This window comes from Lineus longissimus, chromosome 1, assembly GCF_910592395.1.
Source record: "Lineus longissimus chromosome 1, tnLinLong1.2, whole genome shotgun sequence".
In the NCBI taxonomy this organism is placed as follows: Eukaryota; Metazoa; Nemertea; class Pilidiophora; order Heteronemertea; family Lineidae; genus Lineus; species Lineus longissimus.
In genome coordinates, this window is record NC_088308.1 from 11,389,124 (window position 1) to 11,408,670 (window position 19,547).

The following is a 19,547-nucleotide window of genomic DNA, read 5'->3' on the forward strand; positions in this document are numbered from 1 at the left end:
TCTAAAATCATTTCTGCATTGCCAAGCCTCTCTTATGATATATTAGGTTCAGTTCCTCAAAAGATTTGATGACAAAAACCGTAAACCCGGGAAGATTCACAGCTATTGTTGTATGCAATTATTTGAAATTGTGATGTTTTGTGGCATTTTGACAACCCTTTATTACGGCATTTTCAAAAGTGATTTGCACTCTGGTAAAAATAGCTCAGAAAGTGGCTGAAATTATGTCAAAACTCAGACAAAATTGACGTCGTACAAGGCACAAATTAATCTCAGATCTTGGACTGGGTAACCAGTGTTTGTTACATCATGAGTAGCGGAGCTCTATTGACAGTCATTTCAATTTCTTTTTTGCTGGAACTTGGGAATTTTGCCTGACAGGAAACACTCAAAATAAAACAAAGATGGAAATGTCCTTGTTTACAGTACTGCTTTTAAGATGTGTTGTCAATGTCCACTTCAAAGGCTTCTTTGGTGTAGGAAATTGTCACATATGTTGGTATGTTTGTGTAGTCAGGTGGGTTGCTTTTTGCAACAATAATGGTCTCAGTCAAGTGTTTTTCTTTTGAATTTACAATGTACATATAAGTGTTATTCGGGTATAATTGTCTTTGTATTCATTTTGTATCTGTGGAGTCTAATTTTGAAACTGTGTTATTGTTTGTATCCATCATGGAAGTACTTTCCAGGCCCTTTTTCCATGAGGATAGCCTGTTTGACAGCCAATATTCAATCAGTTGTGTTGCGATCCCCCACCCAGACACATTCTTGCATCATTGCTGTTCGACTAGTTGATAGAGGTCACTGATGTGTGTACTGTTTCTGGTGCATGCACTGAAAACCCTTGGGCTCATTCTCAAAAAGTAGAGGGAAAACCCTGTGTATAGGCTACTTTCTTAGGCCTGGTATTGGCTGTCAGCGCCTCTTGGCCTGCGCAGATACAATTGCTGCATCAATAAGACTCGCAGGATAAAGGTGGATGGCCAGGGCATAAGCCGATGCATATGCCAGTGCCAGTACTCCAATGGCGTCATCCAACCAACCAGATTAGAAGTAATTGTGCTCTTTAAGTCAGTAAGATCTGATGGTGCCATTTATAACAAGTACCAAGTATAGATATTTTCTCAGAGGGTTGATATCGTTCTTTTGTCAAACAGCTCCACTATGAACCATTCAAGCCTGCGTTTATAATTGCAGCTACGTGCCGCAAAAAGATCTCTAAAACCGGCAATCGCCAGGTTTGCAAATGATCACAGGTTGCTGTGATCACTGATTGTTGTCGCAGACACCCAATTTTTGTCGTTTGTTTGTGGGTTGCTTCAGGGAGATTCTCAAAAAATACAGCAGGTGGAATTGGGCGGCTCGTAGCTAAAGGGGTCAAGAGATAAAACAGAGTGTGACCAGATATGTAATTTCTTATATATGAATCGATATGAACAAACCAGATGGTCTTTAAAAGCAGTAGGTATTTGCATTACCCATTCCCATAGCTTTTTAGCTCAGCTGACTAAGTCAGCCGAGCTTGTCAAATAAGTTGTTCAGTGGCGTCCGTCTGTCCATCCATCCATCCATCCATCCATCCGTCCATCCGTTAAACCCATGGTGCACATTTTGTAACCGTAAGACCTAGAGACTTCAATTTTGCATTTCTGGATACTTCTGGTCAAACTCTACTTTCAAAACAAAATTTGTCGCCATTCGACCTACTTCCTGCGAGCGAGAGTGCATGAAGGAAACTGGCCTATATCGGCCTAGGAGCAGCAGAATTAGTCGAAATATGCTCTAATATTAAGATAAAATTCTTGAAAATCTATTTTATTGAGAAAAAGTTCAAAATTTTAACAGGAGAGGGCGCTACCTGCCTTTTAATTATTTCTGCCGATTCAAATTCCCGCCCGATGATGTCAGCCATCAATGAAGTCTCCTATTTGCCAGTTCTCAAAACATGGCAGCTACACAACAAAAGCAGTAGCTCCAGGAATAAATCACTGTTCACTTCAGCTTCGTAATCGATTGTACCCCCACTTTATTGTGTTTTGTGTGGTGTTCCTATTCAATCAACGATGTAAGGCCTTATTATGTTGGTTTTAATTGAGAAGGTGCATTATAAGCGGCATACGAAATACCGAAGCGGAGACAAAATAGCGGCATGTTGTTTACGCCATGTGCAATAATCTTGGAGCTCAATGACACTCAAGTACCCAACTTTCTGCTTAAAAAGTAGTCTGGTAGGCGATATTATCACTAGTTCGTTTCAGTGGTAGTCATAAGGTCTTTAGGGACTACTTTCAGAAATTCGTTCTTGAAAATTTGGCCACATTTCTGTGAAAACGATATCGGAAGTGCATGCTCTGTTCGCGATGACATCGCCGATGTATTTTGAAGTGGAGAATTCCCACAGTATGTGCAGTGAATCGGCATGATTCTGTTCGCCTATTAAGTTTAGTTCTACGATTCTTTCATGAGTAAAAAGTAGACATTCAAGCAATACAATAATGTCACTCCCATAAAAATTGATTGGAAATTGAGGGAGCTACGGCATTCTGTTCGGCAACTGGTAGCGCTGAAAAAATACATTGCATACTGTACAATACCAAATGGCACATTTTAAAAAGCGCTCATTGGACAACGTAGGGAATCCCCAGAAATGACGTCATCGTTGGTCTAAATAGAAAACTACGGTGGCGCAGTAGAGCACAAGAAAAGGTTTAGCATTAACTTCAGCAACAAAACGATTTCTCATGAATGATTTATTTGATCATCATCAGCTTGTTTCCCCTGATAGATAAAAAAATGATTTACAATTTCCATCAAAGTTTTCTATTTTGTGTATAGTCACATGTTATTTAACTGGCAAGGAGCCAAGCAGTTTTGAATATTCGCGGGAAAATACTTCGTACTTGTAAACGAGGCTATGACAATGAGTATCCTCATTCATGGCATAAACTTCATGTTTCGGTAAATATTTTAATACGATGATTTCACCCGAATTATGGTCAGGATTGAGGAATGAACAGTGGCATAATTATGTTAACCAAAAACATTGGAACCGTAGTGAACGCAAAATGATATCAAATACCATGGAGCATGCCATTTTCATGCATAATCAACTAAACACCGGGAAGATATTAATGATATTAACTCAGCTGAGCGCCAGGCCCTTGGGCCTCTTGTTCTCCTAACTTAACAGATAATGAGGATGTGTGCTGTATTTTTCCAGGTGAACGCCGGATACGAGTCCACACGATGTGCCTCCCTGTCTCCAATCAAGTTAATGATGTAATTGCAAGTGCAGACCAGCAAGCAATTGTGGGGCTTTTAGCAAAAATGGGTAAGTCTTTATTATACGCAGTGATGCCTTGCTTTACTCAATGTCCCAAAAAATTTAATTTGAAGCACATGCCTATGGTGTAAATACACTTCACAGATGCTGTTAGGGTCATTTATGAAAATATACTGATCATGTCGATACGACATTAAGGGATAAGAATTTTTACTTTTAAAATGGGAAATTGTTGCGGACCTCAAAATATGGATGAATTGTCAGACTGTTGATGTTATGACTCCAGGGATTTTCCACTCGAAGTCTCCAGGGTTGATTTCAATCTCAGTTGTAATGGGTCTAGGCTGTGATGCTTGCCAATTTTCGTCTCAATCTCTCACATGCCGTGTGTTGTCTTGCAGGTGTGGATCGTACCCATGCGTCGAGCCTCGGTGATGCCCGCGAGGCCATGATCAATGCTGCTGTCGATGCTATCGGTGCCTTCAGTAGCACGTTGCCTGCTGCACAGAGGATAGGTTCTCTGTCAGCCTGCTACTCCATTAGGTTACTGCCAATGTATGTGCTGGCTATGATGAAGAGTGTAAGTACATGGACAGGCCCCTGCGTACTTAACGGAACTGACACAACTCATCCCGTGATCTTAGGTTGACTGAAAAGATACTTCTCTCCACACCTAGGTTCAAGAGTGTGAGCTTTGGTGCTTTGAGTCGCAGCTCTGGCCCTCTGGAATAGTCAAGACCATAGTATATGCCAGATGGACACTCTGGGCAATATTACAAAAAGGCCCCATAAACTTAACTATTCCAAGAGACACTTTACATAATGGACTGATAAATTGGGGGGGCATTCTTGAACATTTAACACCAAGTGGAAACGGCGCCTTACAAATTAAATTTTACTTACACTTACTGACCAATTGATGGTCAGTTGTCACTAAATCGGACCTGTCTGAATGGTGTGAAATTGACATGTTTTTTTTCGCCTGGGGAAATGGTTACATCATTGTTTTGGCACAAAAGTCTGGTCACAACAGGGAGACACTTGTAAATCTGGAAATATTCTGGTCCATTTTATTTGTGGTTTTGTGAAATTGCTACTTTTAATTTTACGCTGTGACAACCCTGTAACAGTGATTTCATTTGAGTTTCTGTAAATGCAAAAAACATGAAAATAAAATTCCATGTTTACAGTATAGGCAGGGGCTAGGGGTCAAAATACATGGCATGTGGGTCAGGAATTCGTAATTTCAAATCATCATCGATACAAGCAAGTGAACATTTTCAGTTAGTTTTAGATCTCTGCGCTGTGGGAGTGTTTCAAATTTCATGAGAGTTTTATCCTTGGCTGGCTTTCATTAAAGCATAAGACTGTATAGATTAGAACATATCCCAGTAGATTCAGAAGTTGACAAAAAGACTTCACTTGTTTACCCGTCTTGCATTGCTCATATTGGGTGTAATAAGTTCTTGCCACTCGTTCCAGAGTAGGTAAAAATTGTTAGTGGTTTTCATCAAGCTTGTTGTTGTTATCTGGTTTATTTTTTATTTGCCATTCCCTTTAATACTTTCCATGTTTTCTTACAGACTGCATTCCGAGCAGGCTCCGGTGTCAAGTTAGACGAGCGAGTGTTTGCCCTTGAGGAATGCAAAAGTTTACCTCTTCAGTTCCTGATGATGAGGTTCTACCCCGATCTCTACCCTGTTCACAACCTCGAAGACAAGGTCAGTTGTTCCTATAATACCCAAGTTCTATGTCATGGTCTGCGCCAAGGCAGTCCTGTGGCTCATTGCCAGTAACTGTTAGTCAGTGATGCCTTCTACAACCAACCAGACCATTCAAAAGTAACACTCTAGAGCGTAATCGAATATATACCATCTGTATGGAATCTTACTTGGCGTTGCTCAAACACATCAGGACAAGGCATAGCAACTTTACCATATATATACTGCTGTGTCTGATTGGTAACAATTATGACCTAGAGATCCTTCCCTTGGTTGTACTTTAATAAAAATTGGGGAACACAGGAAGTGCTGTGTTATCCTTAAGATCACATCACAGTCGTAGATTGAAATAGTTTTACTGGTTACTTTATTCAATTGCTTTTATTATGCCCCCGCTAAAGTGGGGGCATTATGTTCTTAGGTGGTTTCCGGCCGCCGCCGGGTCCGCCACCGCACTGAATTCCAGACTATAACTCAAGAACCCCTTGCTCGGCTGACTTGAAATTTTTAGGGGGTGTAGGCCTAGTGTGTCAAAGGGTCCCTATTGTTTTTTGGCGCGTTCCAAAATCCAATATGGCCGCCAGCCGCCATCTTAGATTTTCGCATTCCGCTCGTTTACTAGAGAACCAGAGGTCCAACAGTCTTCAAACTTTTGTGGTGTAATGGTCTATGGTAGGGGAGGTTCCCTATCGATTTTGGGCTCGACCCGAAATCAAAGATGGCCGCCAGCCACCATCTTAGATTTTCGCATTCCGCTCGTTATCTGGAGAACCGGAGGTCCAACAGTATTCAAACTTTTGTGGCGTAATGGTCTATGATAGGGGAGGTTCCCTATCGATTTTGGGCCCGACCCGAAATCAAAGATGGCCGCCAGCCACCATCTTAGATTTTGGCATTCCGCTCGTTAACTGGAGAACCAGAGGTCCAACAGTCTTCAAACTTTTGTGGTGTAATGGTCTATGGTAGGGGAGGTTCCCTATCGATTTTGGGCCAGACCCGAAATCAAAGATGGCCACCAGGTCCCCGACTTGGTGATTTGTATTCCGCCCCGTAAATTAAGAACCGAGTGAGTGACAGACCTGAAACTTATGTGGTGTTATTACCTAGTGTAGGGGAGGTTCCCTATCCATTTTGGGCCCGATCTGAAATCCAAGATGGCTGCCAGGCCCGACTTGGTTTTTCGCATTCCGACCTGTAACTCAAGAACCAAGTGAGTGACAGACCTGAAACTTATGTGGTGTGATGAGGTTGTGTAGGGGAGGTTCCCTGTCGATTTTGGGCCTGACCCAAAATTCAATATGGCTGTCAGCAGCCAGCTTAGATTTTGGTATTCCGATTGTTAACTGAAGAACTAGAGGTTTGACACACTTCAAACTTTTGTGGTGCAATGGTCATTCAGGAGATGCTCTCTATCAATTTTGGGCGTGTTCCAAAATCCAATATGGCTGCCAGCAGCCAACTTAGATTTTGGTATTCCGATTGTTAACTGAAGAACTAGAGGTTTGACACACTTCAAACTTCTGTGGTGTAATGGTCTTCAGTAGGGGAGTTTCTCTATCGATTTTGGGCGCATTCCAGAATCCAAAATGGCCTCCAGCCGCCATCTTAGATTTTTGCTGAGATGAGATAAGATAAGAGATGAGATAAATTAAATAGCCACGCAGTTGCTATTCATTGATATCTATCTGAGCATTGGATATTCTGTGACAGACATCAGGAGATGAGATAAATAGCTAGGCAATTCCTATTCATTGATATCCGAGCATTGGATATTCTGTGACTGACACCAGGAGAAGGGATAAATAGCCTGACAGTTGTTATTCATTAGCATGTAAGCAATGGATATTCTGTGACTGATTCTAGCAGATTGCACTAGCTACCCGGCAGTGACTAGTCTTTAACTTCCTGAGTACCAGATATTCTGTGACTGATTCCAGGCGATCGCATAATTATGACAACGGCGAAAATAGTATAGACCACGCTTCACCTCTGTAGTGAGTAAATGGGAAAACCAACCTCTGCTGTTCACGTGCATGTCTATTGTCAGACCAACTTGCCCAGTCAACAGCCATATTATTGTGGATGTTATTTGAGAGTCTCCACAAAATTTCATAAACAGCCACAGAGAAGATATTATCGTATTTATGCGCTAAAAAGCGCACTGCGCTTATATTCGAGGTGCGCTTATAGCCACAATTTCATATTTATAGGCTAAATAACGCGCGCAATGAACATATTAACACACCGAACACACCAGAGCGGGGGCATACATTCGCAATTTGCCCCAATTGCGTTATATATTTCTAGTTATAATATTGATTTATTTCAGGATTCGATTACCAAAAATGATTCTGTGATACCCCAACCGCCACGAATTCAGTTGTCAAGTGCAAATGTGGACAGACATGGTGCCTACTTGTTGGACTCGGGCAACCGTATGATACTGTGGGTCGGCGGTGCTGTCAGCGACAAGTTTTGTCAAGAGGTTTTCGACAGACCCAACTTTATGTCAATACAAGATGGAATGGTGAGTTAAAAAGCAGTTGAAAGCAGTAAGAATGATAATTCCACAATAAATTGTCTAAGAAATTGCATGCCTTGCCAAATGACTGTTCGGTGGAAGTGTCTTAAGCCAAGGAAGTTTTGTGCAAGGAGTTCTGGACTGTTTGAGGATACTTTTATTTATATCAGCCAATGTCATTTTGACACCTGTTGTAGATCAACAATAGAATGCTACCTATTAAATGGAATGATTAGATTAAGAATTGATTGATTTCCTCAGAGTAATGTCTTTGTAATCATTTCTGACCAGATTTCTTTCTAACTTTGCAGACGGATATACCAGAACTAGACAACCCTACATCCGAGCGCATTCGTACATTTATCAATCACTTATTAGATGGACGACCCTTTTATGCTGACCTAATAGTTCTCAGGTTAGTAGTAAGAAGAGCATTTCTGATGAAAAAAAAATTTCTCATGCCATTCATTTAGTATCATGAACATGCGGGTTGGTTGAAAACATTTTTAGAAAACATATGATTTTAGCAAAAAATATTAAGTACCATAAAATTAGTTCCGAGTACAAGCCGAAAGCGTCGATCGATAGCATTTCAGAAATATTACACTTGTCAGTCTAATCAGTGGCGGAATAAAAGAAAGTTAGAAAGTGGCATCCAGCACCTAAAGAGACACTGGCTCCATTCAACTGCTTCTGGTAAATCGGGACTTGGCAACCAAATGCCTGATCACATTCTGCAGGAATGTCACCTGGTGAAAAGATTAGAAGACTTTTGGCCGGAGCCAATGTCACTGATGAACCAGTGATAACCTGCAGCAAACAGCCGAATTTGTCCGGTCGCACAAGCTGATGGTTACTTAAGATCCAGTGTTCTCAACACCCTTTAAAAAGGGGGTGCTCCTTACCCCTATGGTGTCCGATTTCCGCTCCCCCCCTATAAAAATTACCTCCTAATTAGTTCTATCCACTTAAAATGCTTCACAATAGGACCTTTTAACAAGACTTCAAGAACAATTTCCCAGTGCGCGTGAACGTTAGACTACCCCCCACCCCCCCCTCTTAATTCAAAGGCTGTGGAGATCACTGCGATCTTATATATTTAAAGTGGCTCCATTATAATTATAATCACTTCTCTATTATACCTGTAGAATGGTGCAAATCCACTTGACACAAAACTGCAGGTGGTCTTCTTCAAGTTGCTCTTCTCCAATATTAACAGTATGCGCTTGTTTAAATTTCAGGGAAGACAGCCGAGGGAGGATGCAGTTCATCAACTTCATGGTGGAGGACCGCACAGAGTCAGCTATGTCATACTACGAGTTCTTACAACACATTCAGAAATCCGTCAAGAGTTAGTAGTGGATGCATTGGTCATAGGATTTTCAAAATTATCATATGTTTGTTTGTTCGGGACTAAAGACAGTGATATAGGGTTTGTCTTGTTACTCAAGGGTTTGAGCGAAGGCATTATTTAGGTCACATCTGATGCTTGGTGTGGTCCAATATAAGATCAGTGGATTTCAACAAACTGGCCCGTTGCACGTTTGAAGGGAAGGTCAACAAATACTTGGTGAAGGTGATATTCCTTTGGCTTTGGATGCAATGTCAACTGGTCAGGTTTAAAAGGTCGCTGAATGTTTCAGTCAGAGGATGTCCAAAGTCATATTTCTCCCATTGAATTAATTACATTCAATAGAAATGACATTCTTTGTGAATACGGGGCTTATCATGGACTGTTAAAGCTATGCCTTTAATCAAGAATTGATAGATTTTCTTAATTCTTGCTATAATATATTCTACAGTGGGAAAGAGCACATTCGAAATACTTGTGATACAATGTACATCTTCATAAACTTACGTTGTACTGCTTTAGAAGTTTATACATGTATTTGCACATCATATTTCCCAAACTGACATAAGCACTTGGCAATTAGTACCATGATATTGTAAAGGCTCTAAAACTTGCCTTTACAATCAGCAGTGTATACCTGATATTGGGTTGTTAACTAAGGGGGGTCGACATTTTCACAAGCGTACAAACCATACTTTAGGGGGGGGGCAGGTTAAATGTCCGGTCATACACTTTCAGAAAATCCATAATGTCAATCAGCGATCTATTTTCGTTGAGCACCTCTGGACTCGGCTTACCACCTCACAACAACCAATGAATGGTATACTTTGTCTGAAGGGGAGGTGAATCGGCAAAGCTCGCAACCGATATAGAAATACCGCTTCACATCAATCTCACTGTTGTACTCCTGCGCCTGAGAGTAGCTTCAACTTTCCAAACGAATCAATACCTACATGTATGCATTTTAAAAGTCAACCTTAAAAGTACTCTTGGAGATACTAAATAAAATACTCAACTCTATGTACGCTGGTAACAATGTTGAACCACCCCTTAGGTTTCACTATTTCCAGATATAATTTTCATCTTCATGGGCCAGTCTTTGTGGCAGGTCTAAAAGAACAGCAGCTTTGGAACAGCAGTTGAATTGAAATTGAACTTTACTTGTCGAAATATGATGAAAGTAGATGTGCTGAGCAATACATGTACACTATATCTAGTGCAATATGATTTTCTGCATGTTGCTGGTCTCATGTGCTTTGGATAAAAACTGCCGTCGTTTCCCAAATGAATTGCACACGGCATGGTCTCAGAATGATGATTTGAGTATAACCATTGGTAACTGGGAAACTGTTGCAGTATTAATCGTATGCGAAAATATAATTTAAAGACAAAAATTTGTTTGTGTACATCATTCGAATACATGTGTCCTGTTGGTATTTTGAATAACCATGGCCAAAGTTCCATAAATAGACACATGAGCTCAGTGCACAAGTAGGCAGGTATTGTGATTTTATATCTCTCTTTTCAATAGCATTGTTGAAACATACAGATGTACAGGTATATTCAATGCGTGTTAAGATTGGAAAATCTCCTCAAATTTCTAATTGGAATGAATGAACCTGGCCTATAAAGTTTCGACAATTATTTAAGAGGATTACATGTAGGTGGATTTCTTGATGATAAAAACATTAGACTGATTTTCGTCATCGTCATCATCATCATCTTTAGTGTCATGATGCTGTTAGGATTTCCTGGCCATAAATTGCGATTGTAGATTGTGAAAATTGCCCAGTTGACAGCAGTCAGCTTATATGGAACAGAAAATAAAACAATGTTGAACATGTGATAAATCTGTGATGAAAATTGATGAAATGACGCACCAGAATATTGGGAGTGAGTTGTCAAAGTTGTGTTTTTGTACCCTCATTTATAAAAACAGTAAAGTGGGCTTCTTCACCCTTGATAATTCCCGGGTGATTTTTTTCCTACATGTAATGCGATAAAAATGTATTGACAAATTGCCAATGTTTGACTCTGCTAAGAATCAAAGCCCCAGATAATTCTACGTAAATTTCACTCTTTTATAGATTGTTGGTACAAATGCACATTTATTTATTGTACATTTCATGTTGCACATATCGGAATCGGAATGAAATTGACAAGGAAATCTTAATTTATAATGATGGCCTGAAAAGTGACAATATTGGTGTTAATCTTGCATAATACGTGTAGGGCCAAGTAGGACAACAATGCAACCACATTGAACATTGTACATTGGATCAGGAAATAACTGATTTCGATGTGTTAGTCGTTAGTTTGGGCATCCTCTCGGGTCCGAAATTTTAGCTCATAGGTTCATTGCTGTTGTTGTTGCCAACGGGAAGGTGTTTGATAGATGAACGACGATAATTCCTGAGTTGTGGTACATCTCTACTGGTGATTCGGTGCCGGGGTTTCATCCTTGACATTTGTAGAATATGATGAAGGAGACATTTCTTGAGGTTCTAGTGGCCCAGTACTGACCCTGGTTATCTGTCCTTCTAATCGTCCACATCAAATCCGGTGCTGCGTCTCTTGACAGACTGTGGTGGGTTGATGTCTTCTGTGAATGGGTGTCCCTTTCTGTGAACAGGCAGGGCATTCAAGCACAGATCAGACACCTGTCTTGTACATTGGTCTCGGACAGGTTTAAAAGGCACTTCCAGAATTTTGGTTTCACAAAACCCTGACAACAATGAGCAATTCGATGGGTAAAAGTTCAAGGTGCCTAAGGCTGGTTGATTTTTTAATGTGGTCAATGATCATTCGGAAGGGATAATAGCCAAGATTTTTGACCAGCAGAAGTGAAATGTCTCATCATAAGACCTATTTACAATGAATAAGAAGACGATTTTATGCTTTAAAATCTGGTCTAGTTTCTTTATGATGAATCTGGCCTTGTTCTGTTGAAAATTGGTGCTTTTGGGTCGTTCAATAGGACACAATCGATTGTATGTACCAAATGTGTTGTTATTTGTAGTTGTATATTGGGGAATTCCGCAACTTCTGTTAAGTTTGATTTCTGTTGGGCTAAATGTATTGACGCCTTTCAAAATGTGATGATATTATTTAGTTTGTGTATTTATATGTCCTGTGTATATGTTTCGTAATGTAGAGCTTGTATTAAGAATGTAAAAATGTATTCTAATCTAATTGAGTTGAATTGCTGTCATCACACACTGGCCAAAACTCTGCTCATTTGGCCATTCATAAAGCAAACATTCAAAACCCTCATTTCGAATTAAATTAAACTCATCTGCATTCAATTCTTTATTCAGTGTAAGAAAACACTTTGCCGGAAATAATACTTTTGGTAATGTTTTTCTCAGATGTTGTAGGGTACATGTATGATAAAAAATTTCTATCAAATCAACAATGTCTCCCTCCACAAATGTTTGTGTTCAGACTTCATGGATGGCCTAAAGGAATTCAAATACTCTATGTTACATTAGGTTAGATTTTTGGTTTCCCGCACATCTAAATGTACTTTTTGCCTTATGGTGAAAGGGCTTATTTATTCCTAAAGCCAAAGTGAAAATGATTAAATGATATGTGTGAACCTCATCCTCGCCAAAAAAAAGAGTTTTTTGGAGATGGTCTTTTCTGACTAAAGCTATCCTGTGTTAGTGACTCTCCGCATTTGTTCTCTGATCCGAGGTTTCAGCTTAAACTGGGTATAGATATGTGTCATTATTTTCAGTATCATAAATGTGTTCAAAATGGGATGGCACTGTTAGAAAGATGATATCATTAGTAAGTCTTTTTTGGTTAATAATAGGCCTGTTTAATGTGTGCTCCAGTTGTGTAAAATTCTTCATAATATTCAGGTTCCCCATCCAAACACCAGGTTATTCCATATATGGAACAAAAGCGTTCATTCATAGCTAATGACGCTTTGTGGTTAATCATGTAAATGAAAGGGGTGATGGGTGATTATTACATAATATGCTGTCACCCCTTTTATCTCTCCTGATCAACTACAAACGTAGTCAATTTGATTAGTTGTGCAAGAGTAAAATCTCATACCAAAAAAGATTTGAACGCACTCTGTAATATTAAAACAGTGAGTGGATTAATGGTCAGACGCGATGCTTGTTGACAATCCTGTAGCATTAATGGGTTCCAGTATTCAACACAAAAATGCACCACTCGATGCAATTCTGTCGCCATGTGCTGGTAATTTGAAGCAGATTGGGGCACATGGTTGTTGCCAGAAATCGCCTCTGATTGTTTAGGTGTTAAGTAAATTTGTCATCATGGAAATCAGCTGATCTCATGAAGGGTGGGGGAGTCAACAAATAGATACAGAACTCAGTAAATGGACAGCTTTATTGAGCTCTGATGTCCCGCCCTTGAACTGTCAGGTACAATGACTGTGGTGTTGCTGCATTTATTGAGCTGATATTTTGTGATACAGAAAACAAAAGGATTTTAATTTAGTGGTATATTTATGGAGTTCTGTATTCATAGTGTTTTTTTTCCCCCCACATTTGTGAATCCATGTCTGAGTATGCTTTGATGTTGTTCTCCTTGCCCAGCTGACTGGTGGTTTATAGGAAACGGGGAAAACGCCTGTCATATAAACCATCTGTAAATATTCATTCTCTCGAGCTTTATTAGACTTTTTGACATCTACATGTAACACAATTACCTGAAATGAACCCCTACTACAGGTCAGAAGGTCTGAGATGTCACCATGTCTTGGATACACTTTCTTGTTTTGATAAATTTGCCCTTTATAAAGGGTTAAAAGGCCTTGGGTTGAGTACATATAGTCAGTCAGAATCCAAGTTCCAAGATCAACAGAAATGATTTATGCCCCTAAAAACAGATTTTTTTTTCTTTCAAGAAGAACGCTATTATGAAATCATCATGGATGAATGCATAATTTGCATATATAGTTTGTGGGTGTATGTTTCATTTTATATGCGTCAGTTTCGAATTGAAAGATGCACTGGTTACTGAGATAAGAGCACAAACATTTAAAGATGTTTTTTGAGTCTGTCAGAAATAATATAAAAAGACACAGTCCTCCATCATGGATTGCTCATTGTATGTGGTAAACGCTTGCTGTTCAGTGGCAATTAGAAGGCTGTTGTGATGTGGGTCAAGTCTGTATTGTCCACATTTTTATAGAAGTTTCATTTGGACCCAGCCTTAAGGTTAAATCCTTCCACATCAGCAATACTAAATCAAATGCAGCTGATGATAATCATTGACTTCTGCTAATATGCTATCTAAGATGTTGAAGGCCAACCCCCAACGGTGACGTGTTAAAAAAATACCACAAAGACAGTGTATAATAGACCCTCCCGAGTTGATGCTAACACAGGGTTAGAGAAATGTTCATTGCTATGATAGTATGAAACTGCTTTAAAAACCTCACATTGAAGGTTTTGACAAAGTGTTTGGGGAATATCTAAGCTTATATGATCCACAGTTTCTTTTTGTGGTAGGTTTATATTGATATGAGGCGTATCACCAAGTGACAAGTTGAGGTATACTTTGATGTGGTGTCCTGTTGATTTCTGCTGGGTTTGTCATGAGTTTCTTAATGTATTGATTGCATTGATTTCACAATATGGTTGATTGAGGTAAACATCGAGTGATTTCAACTCCAGCATTCTGGTGATACATTTGCTCACTGGCTAGTTTCCCTGTACCTTTTTAGCTCACCTCTTAGCAGAGGTGAGCTTATCCCATACCGTGGCGTCCGTCGTCCGTCGTCCGTCGTCGTCGTCGTCGTCGTCGTCGTCGTCGTCCGTCGTCCGTTAGCAGGGCACGTTTCGTAACTGTTAGAGCTATTGAGTTGAAACTTGGTACACATGTACCCTTATATAATGACACCTTAGAGACCAAGTTTCGGTCCGATTCGTTTCATGGTTTGGCCACCAGGGGGCCAAACGTTAAAAGTGACAATATGCAATATCTCCCTTAATAGTAGTCGGGAAATTTTGAAAAAAATATGGTAGGTACTTCTAGCAAAGGTGCATCATATATCCTCCGGGTTTTCGATTTGACCTCCTTTTCAAGGTCACAGAGGTCAAATGGTGTAAATTGGCCGTTAGGATATAACGATGGCACGTTTCTAAACTGCAATGGCTATTGATACCAAATTTGGTACACATTTACCCCTTAGTCAGGTGATCTTAGGGACCGAAGTTTGGTCCAATATGATTCACCACTTGACCACCAGGGGGGCAAAATCCAAAAACCTTAAAAATGTGATTATTCCTTAACTTCTTGCCCGATTGCCACCAATTTGATATCATGGGTACATCTAACCACCATACAGTATATGTCACACAGGTTTTTAATTTGACCTTCTTGTCAAGGTCACAGAGGTCAAATGGCGTAAATTCGCCGTCAGGCCGTAACTATGGCACGTTTCTTAACTGCAATGACTATTGATCACAAATTAAGTACACATGTACCCCTTGGTCAGGTGATCTCAGGTACCGAAGTTTGGTGCGATCTGATTTGCCGTTTGGCCTCCAGGGAGGGGGCCAAATCCTAAATTCTTCAAAATGCCATTATTCCTTGTAATGACTTGCCCGATTGGCACCAATTTTATATCATAGGTACATCTAATTCTAACAACCATTCAATGTGTCACCCGGGTCTTCTTTGATTTGACCTACTTTTCAAGGTCACAGAGGTCGAATGTATTGTAAATTGGCCATTTTGGGGAAATTGTAATTGCTTGGACCTACATCAAACCTAACACTACATGACACAATACCATGCTCTTTATCCATCTTTCCTCCACATGAGGTGAGCACAATGGCCCTGGCCATTTCATTGAAACACTTCACCACTTTTCTGTACCAAAAATATTGTCATGTGCATAACCTGTGCTCAACTTTGGTTGTGACTCTACTGTACATGGTTCTGTATAGGACGAAACTGCCTTCAGCAGCACTATATAACTTGTACAGAAAACAAATTTCCGTTAGCATTGAATTGTAATTTAATTGTAAGATGTAATATTATAAGAAGCCTTTTTGAAATGAAATCATTTGTGTTCTTTTAAATTCCTTAAGGTCAGTCTTAGAAGTAAAGCTGACCCCGAGCCCTGCTAGATTAAGACAAAGTTGGGAGGTGGCTGGTGTTACTGCAAAGCTTGCATTGACAAATGTGTAGCAATAGCAGATTGCGCATGTGTTAGCAAACATGTAAAACTATACATATGATATTTAGATTCGCAGAGCTATCGATGAGGTTACCAACATGATTGGCTAAAGCTTCAATAGGGGGTGTCACCTTTGACACCAACCTGATCCTGCAAACGGTCCAAAATGGCGCTAAAGATTACTCTAAATTCGCCAAGTTCACCCCTTATCGTAGCAAAAACATCGCAGGAATACACTGGAGACAGTTTTAGAAAGCCAGTGATGTTGCAGCTTGGCCTGCTTTTGCTCTTCCAAATCGGGGATTAATAAACATTACGAATCCTTGACCCGTCTTCACCCTTTGGGCAGGGCGGTGTATGCTCCCGTTTTGGTCCCTAAGGCAATACATAGGATGCCAAATACACAGATCTGTGCATTTCATGTTCGGAGAGATGCTGACAACAATTTTGTGGTGTTTTACAGGCATTTAAATGATCCAGGGGGCGCCATCACACCAACTATCCATATTTCGGATTTCCTTCAAACATTGTTCGTGAAGTTTCCACAGTTTGCCACCTTCACTGGCATATTGGTTGGCAAAATAAATTGCAGACACATATGGTAAACAGTTCCGGAAAGTGGTTTCGTGAGCTCTTTTTGCAAGATTTGCTGGGGGGAAGTGCTTTTGTCAAATTGGGCCCAAATTTAAAACGGAGAAATTCAAATTCCTGAAAGTTGGCCAGCCTCGCCCCTAGTCCAGAACCCATGTCTATTTTGAAGCCTTGCTGACAGCCGACACCTCAATCAAAAATTCACTTTCGACTCGCCTGTCAAATTGACAAAGCTTCCCCTTCACAAGTAAACCAAAACATCTACACTCAAGAATGTAGTATTGGGACAAGACATGCCTATCCATGCTGATGTGGACAGCCAGAGTTGGATAAACTATTCATGGATTCTGAGGGGACAATTCGGACCTTGTTGCTACATTGTCCTACTTGTAAGTGTGACCTCAGTTGACAGCATGGTACCGATAACACTTAATGACCTTGAGGACACACAGCTAAAGTGACACATCTGACACAGCATGAACAAAAGATACAGCCAACCTATTGAAGTTGCAACTAAAATGGATTCTTGGTAGGAAAAACAGGCAAGGGACAGAACTGAAATGATGAAGTCTTTGCAAGGGACTTTTAATACTAGGTCTTTAACATGATTAAGTCATTGATACAGTCAACATGATGAAGTCTTGGTCATTGATTTAACCAACAGCTTGGTTGGTTGTTCAACCAAAATGAAGGAGTATTAGTTTTTGGTATAATCAACATGATTAAGTCCTGGTCATTGATGCAGCCAACAGTATAAAATATTGGTCACTGATTTATCCAACTTGGTCATTAATATACATTTACATGAGTAATAGGAAAATGGGATCTACGAATATCTACGATTTTGCTTAGAAAAAAGGGCCAAAAATCAATGGGGAAACCTATTAAAGTTGCCTTAATTCCAATACAAAACCGAGTAATCTAGCACCCATTATCCTATTACTACAACCTCTACAGTCTGTACTGTCTGTAAGAAGTAACGTAACTGGAATACCATAACTGGAATGCCATAACTGGAATACCATAACTGGAATGAGTGAAATTTTGATAAATCTTTTAAATCTAAATGATGAGTGACACAAACCAAAAGGTTCACTGTCCTACTTGTGATAAATACGTTTTATACAGCAATATGGCAGCCCACAGGAAGACTAAGAGACATTTAGATAAACAGATGAATAAGTTAGAGGTACAAGTACAACCTCCTCTTAAACCACTCATCTCTAAAGGTGTAAATAAGAAGCTTGCCTTTGAGACCGAGGAGCTTGATGGAATAAAGAAAGTGGAAGGAACGGAAGTAGTAAATGAGTTTGGCAAGCCTGTGGTTACTATTAGAGTAAATATTGAGAAGCTAAACAGGTGTATGAATATAGAGAGAAGTTAGAGGAGGCACTTTTTCAACTCAATGATTACCACCACAAAATAAGCATATCAGTGTTCGTCCAGTTCAATCAACCTTGTGTCGCAGAGCAGAGCTTGAATAGACCTTCAGTCGCAGATCAGAGCTTGAATCGGCAAGGGGATACAGTTACCCACCCAATTCAATCTTCAATGGAAAGCATAATTTCAAGGAATCAGGCAATCTATTCAGCTACCAACCATCTTAACTACATTAATACACAGATTGAAGAGAGGTACTTTAAAGGGTCTGGCTTGTCTCTTAACATAATAGAGTCGTGTGACATGACAATATGTTCTTACAAGAGGTGTAAAGGTGGTCATTACATCAGATTACCATTTAACACTGAAGCTGTAATCAATGTAATGTCACAGGAACAGGGAAATGATGAGAAGTGTTTGCTCTGGAGTCTACTGGCTGCTAGATATGTCAGGGAACATAAAATAGAACTTCAAGAACATGCGGAGCTTACTACTGAAATGCTGGAAAAGATGTATGAAAATCATATTAAGATCGAGTCTATCTCTCAGTACGGAGTGCGAATCGACTGCTTTCCTGTATGTATTCAAAAGGATATCCCTAAAATCGAGAGTGAAAACAATCTTAAGATCAATGTGTTCAAGTTACAGAACGAAGCTGCTAAAACATACGTGAGGCAGAACCTCTCTACCTGTTCGAAAATGGTAAGAACTATGATGATGATGATGATGATGATGATGTCATTGATATTTTCTATTTCAAGGGTCATTTCATGTACATAACTGACATCAATATGTTCTTCAGGACTGGCACTCATACTATGTATCTCTGTAGGAGGTGTATGAATTACCTTTATCGTAAGAAAATACTTGAGAATCATAAGAAGAAATATAGTGAACATGAATACTGTAAGATTAGTTTACCACAACCTAACAGTAAATGGTCACAACTTAGTTTGAAAAGCATTCAATAAAGAATAGGGTTCCTTTTGTTGTCTATGCTGATTTTGGGTCAATAAACATACTAGTAATAAACTGTACTAGTAAGAAACTGTTTAAACAAAACGCATCAGCGGTTGGAGTTTATGTTCACTCTGATTATCAATATCTTTACAATAATCAGTATTTAAGTCATAGAGGTTCTGATGTTGTAGATATGTCCTGTAACTGGTTAATAAGAATGGAAGAAATATTCTCTAGTCTATTAAACTGTAACTATCCTTTAATAATGTATGATGAAGAGTGGAAAAGATACCACAAAGAAACACACTGTTACTACTGCAATCAGTTGCTAGGATATGATAAAGTCAAGGATCATGATCACTATAGTGGTAGATATCGAGGTGCTGCTCACAACTCATGCAATCTGAATGAAAAGAACGCCATGTTCGTTCCAGTGTTTTTTCACAATCTAAGTAATTATGATTCTCACCTATTCATTAAAGAGTTAATGACTAAACTACCAGAGTACAAGAAACTTAAATTACTTGCCAAAACAGCAGAAAAATACATTTCATTTCAATTTGGATGTT

At 39.6% G+C, this 19,547-nt stretch overlaps 1 protein-coding gene across 5 annotated transcripts in view; it reads left to right on the forward strand.

The window, feature by feature from the left end:
• The window catches only part of LOC135488196 (protein transport protein Sec24A-like), a 48,226-nt gene extending 32,312 nt beyond the window's left edge, over positions 1–15,914 (forward strand). For all 5 annotated transcript variants that reach the window (XM_064772700.1, XM_064772693.1, XM_064772715.1 and 2 more), the window contains 6 exons: positions 3,221–3,331; positions 3,685–3,863; positions 4,867–5,004; positions 7,334–7,531; positions 7,837–7,940; positions 8,767–15,914. In XM_064772700.1, coding sequence (XP_064628770.1) covers positions 3,221–3,331; positions 3,685–3,863; positions 4,867–5,004; positions 7,334–7,531; positions 7,837–7,940; positions 8,767–8,881 — 845 coding nt within the window. In that variant the 3' untranslated portion in view covers positions 8,882–15,914. The remainder of the gene's footprint in view (positions 1–3,220; positions 3,332–3,684; positions 3,864–4,866; positions 5,005–7,333; positions 7,532–7,836; positions 7,941–8,766) is intronic.
• The last annotated feature ends 3,633 nt before the right edge of the window (positions 15,915–19,547 follow it).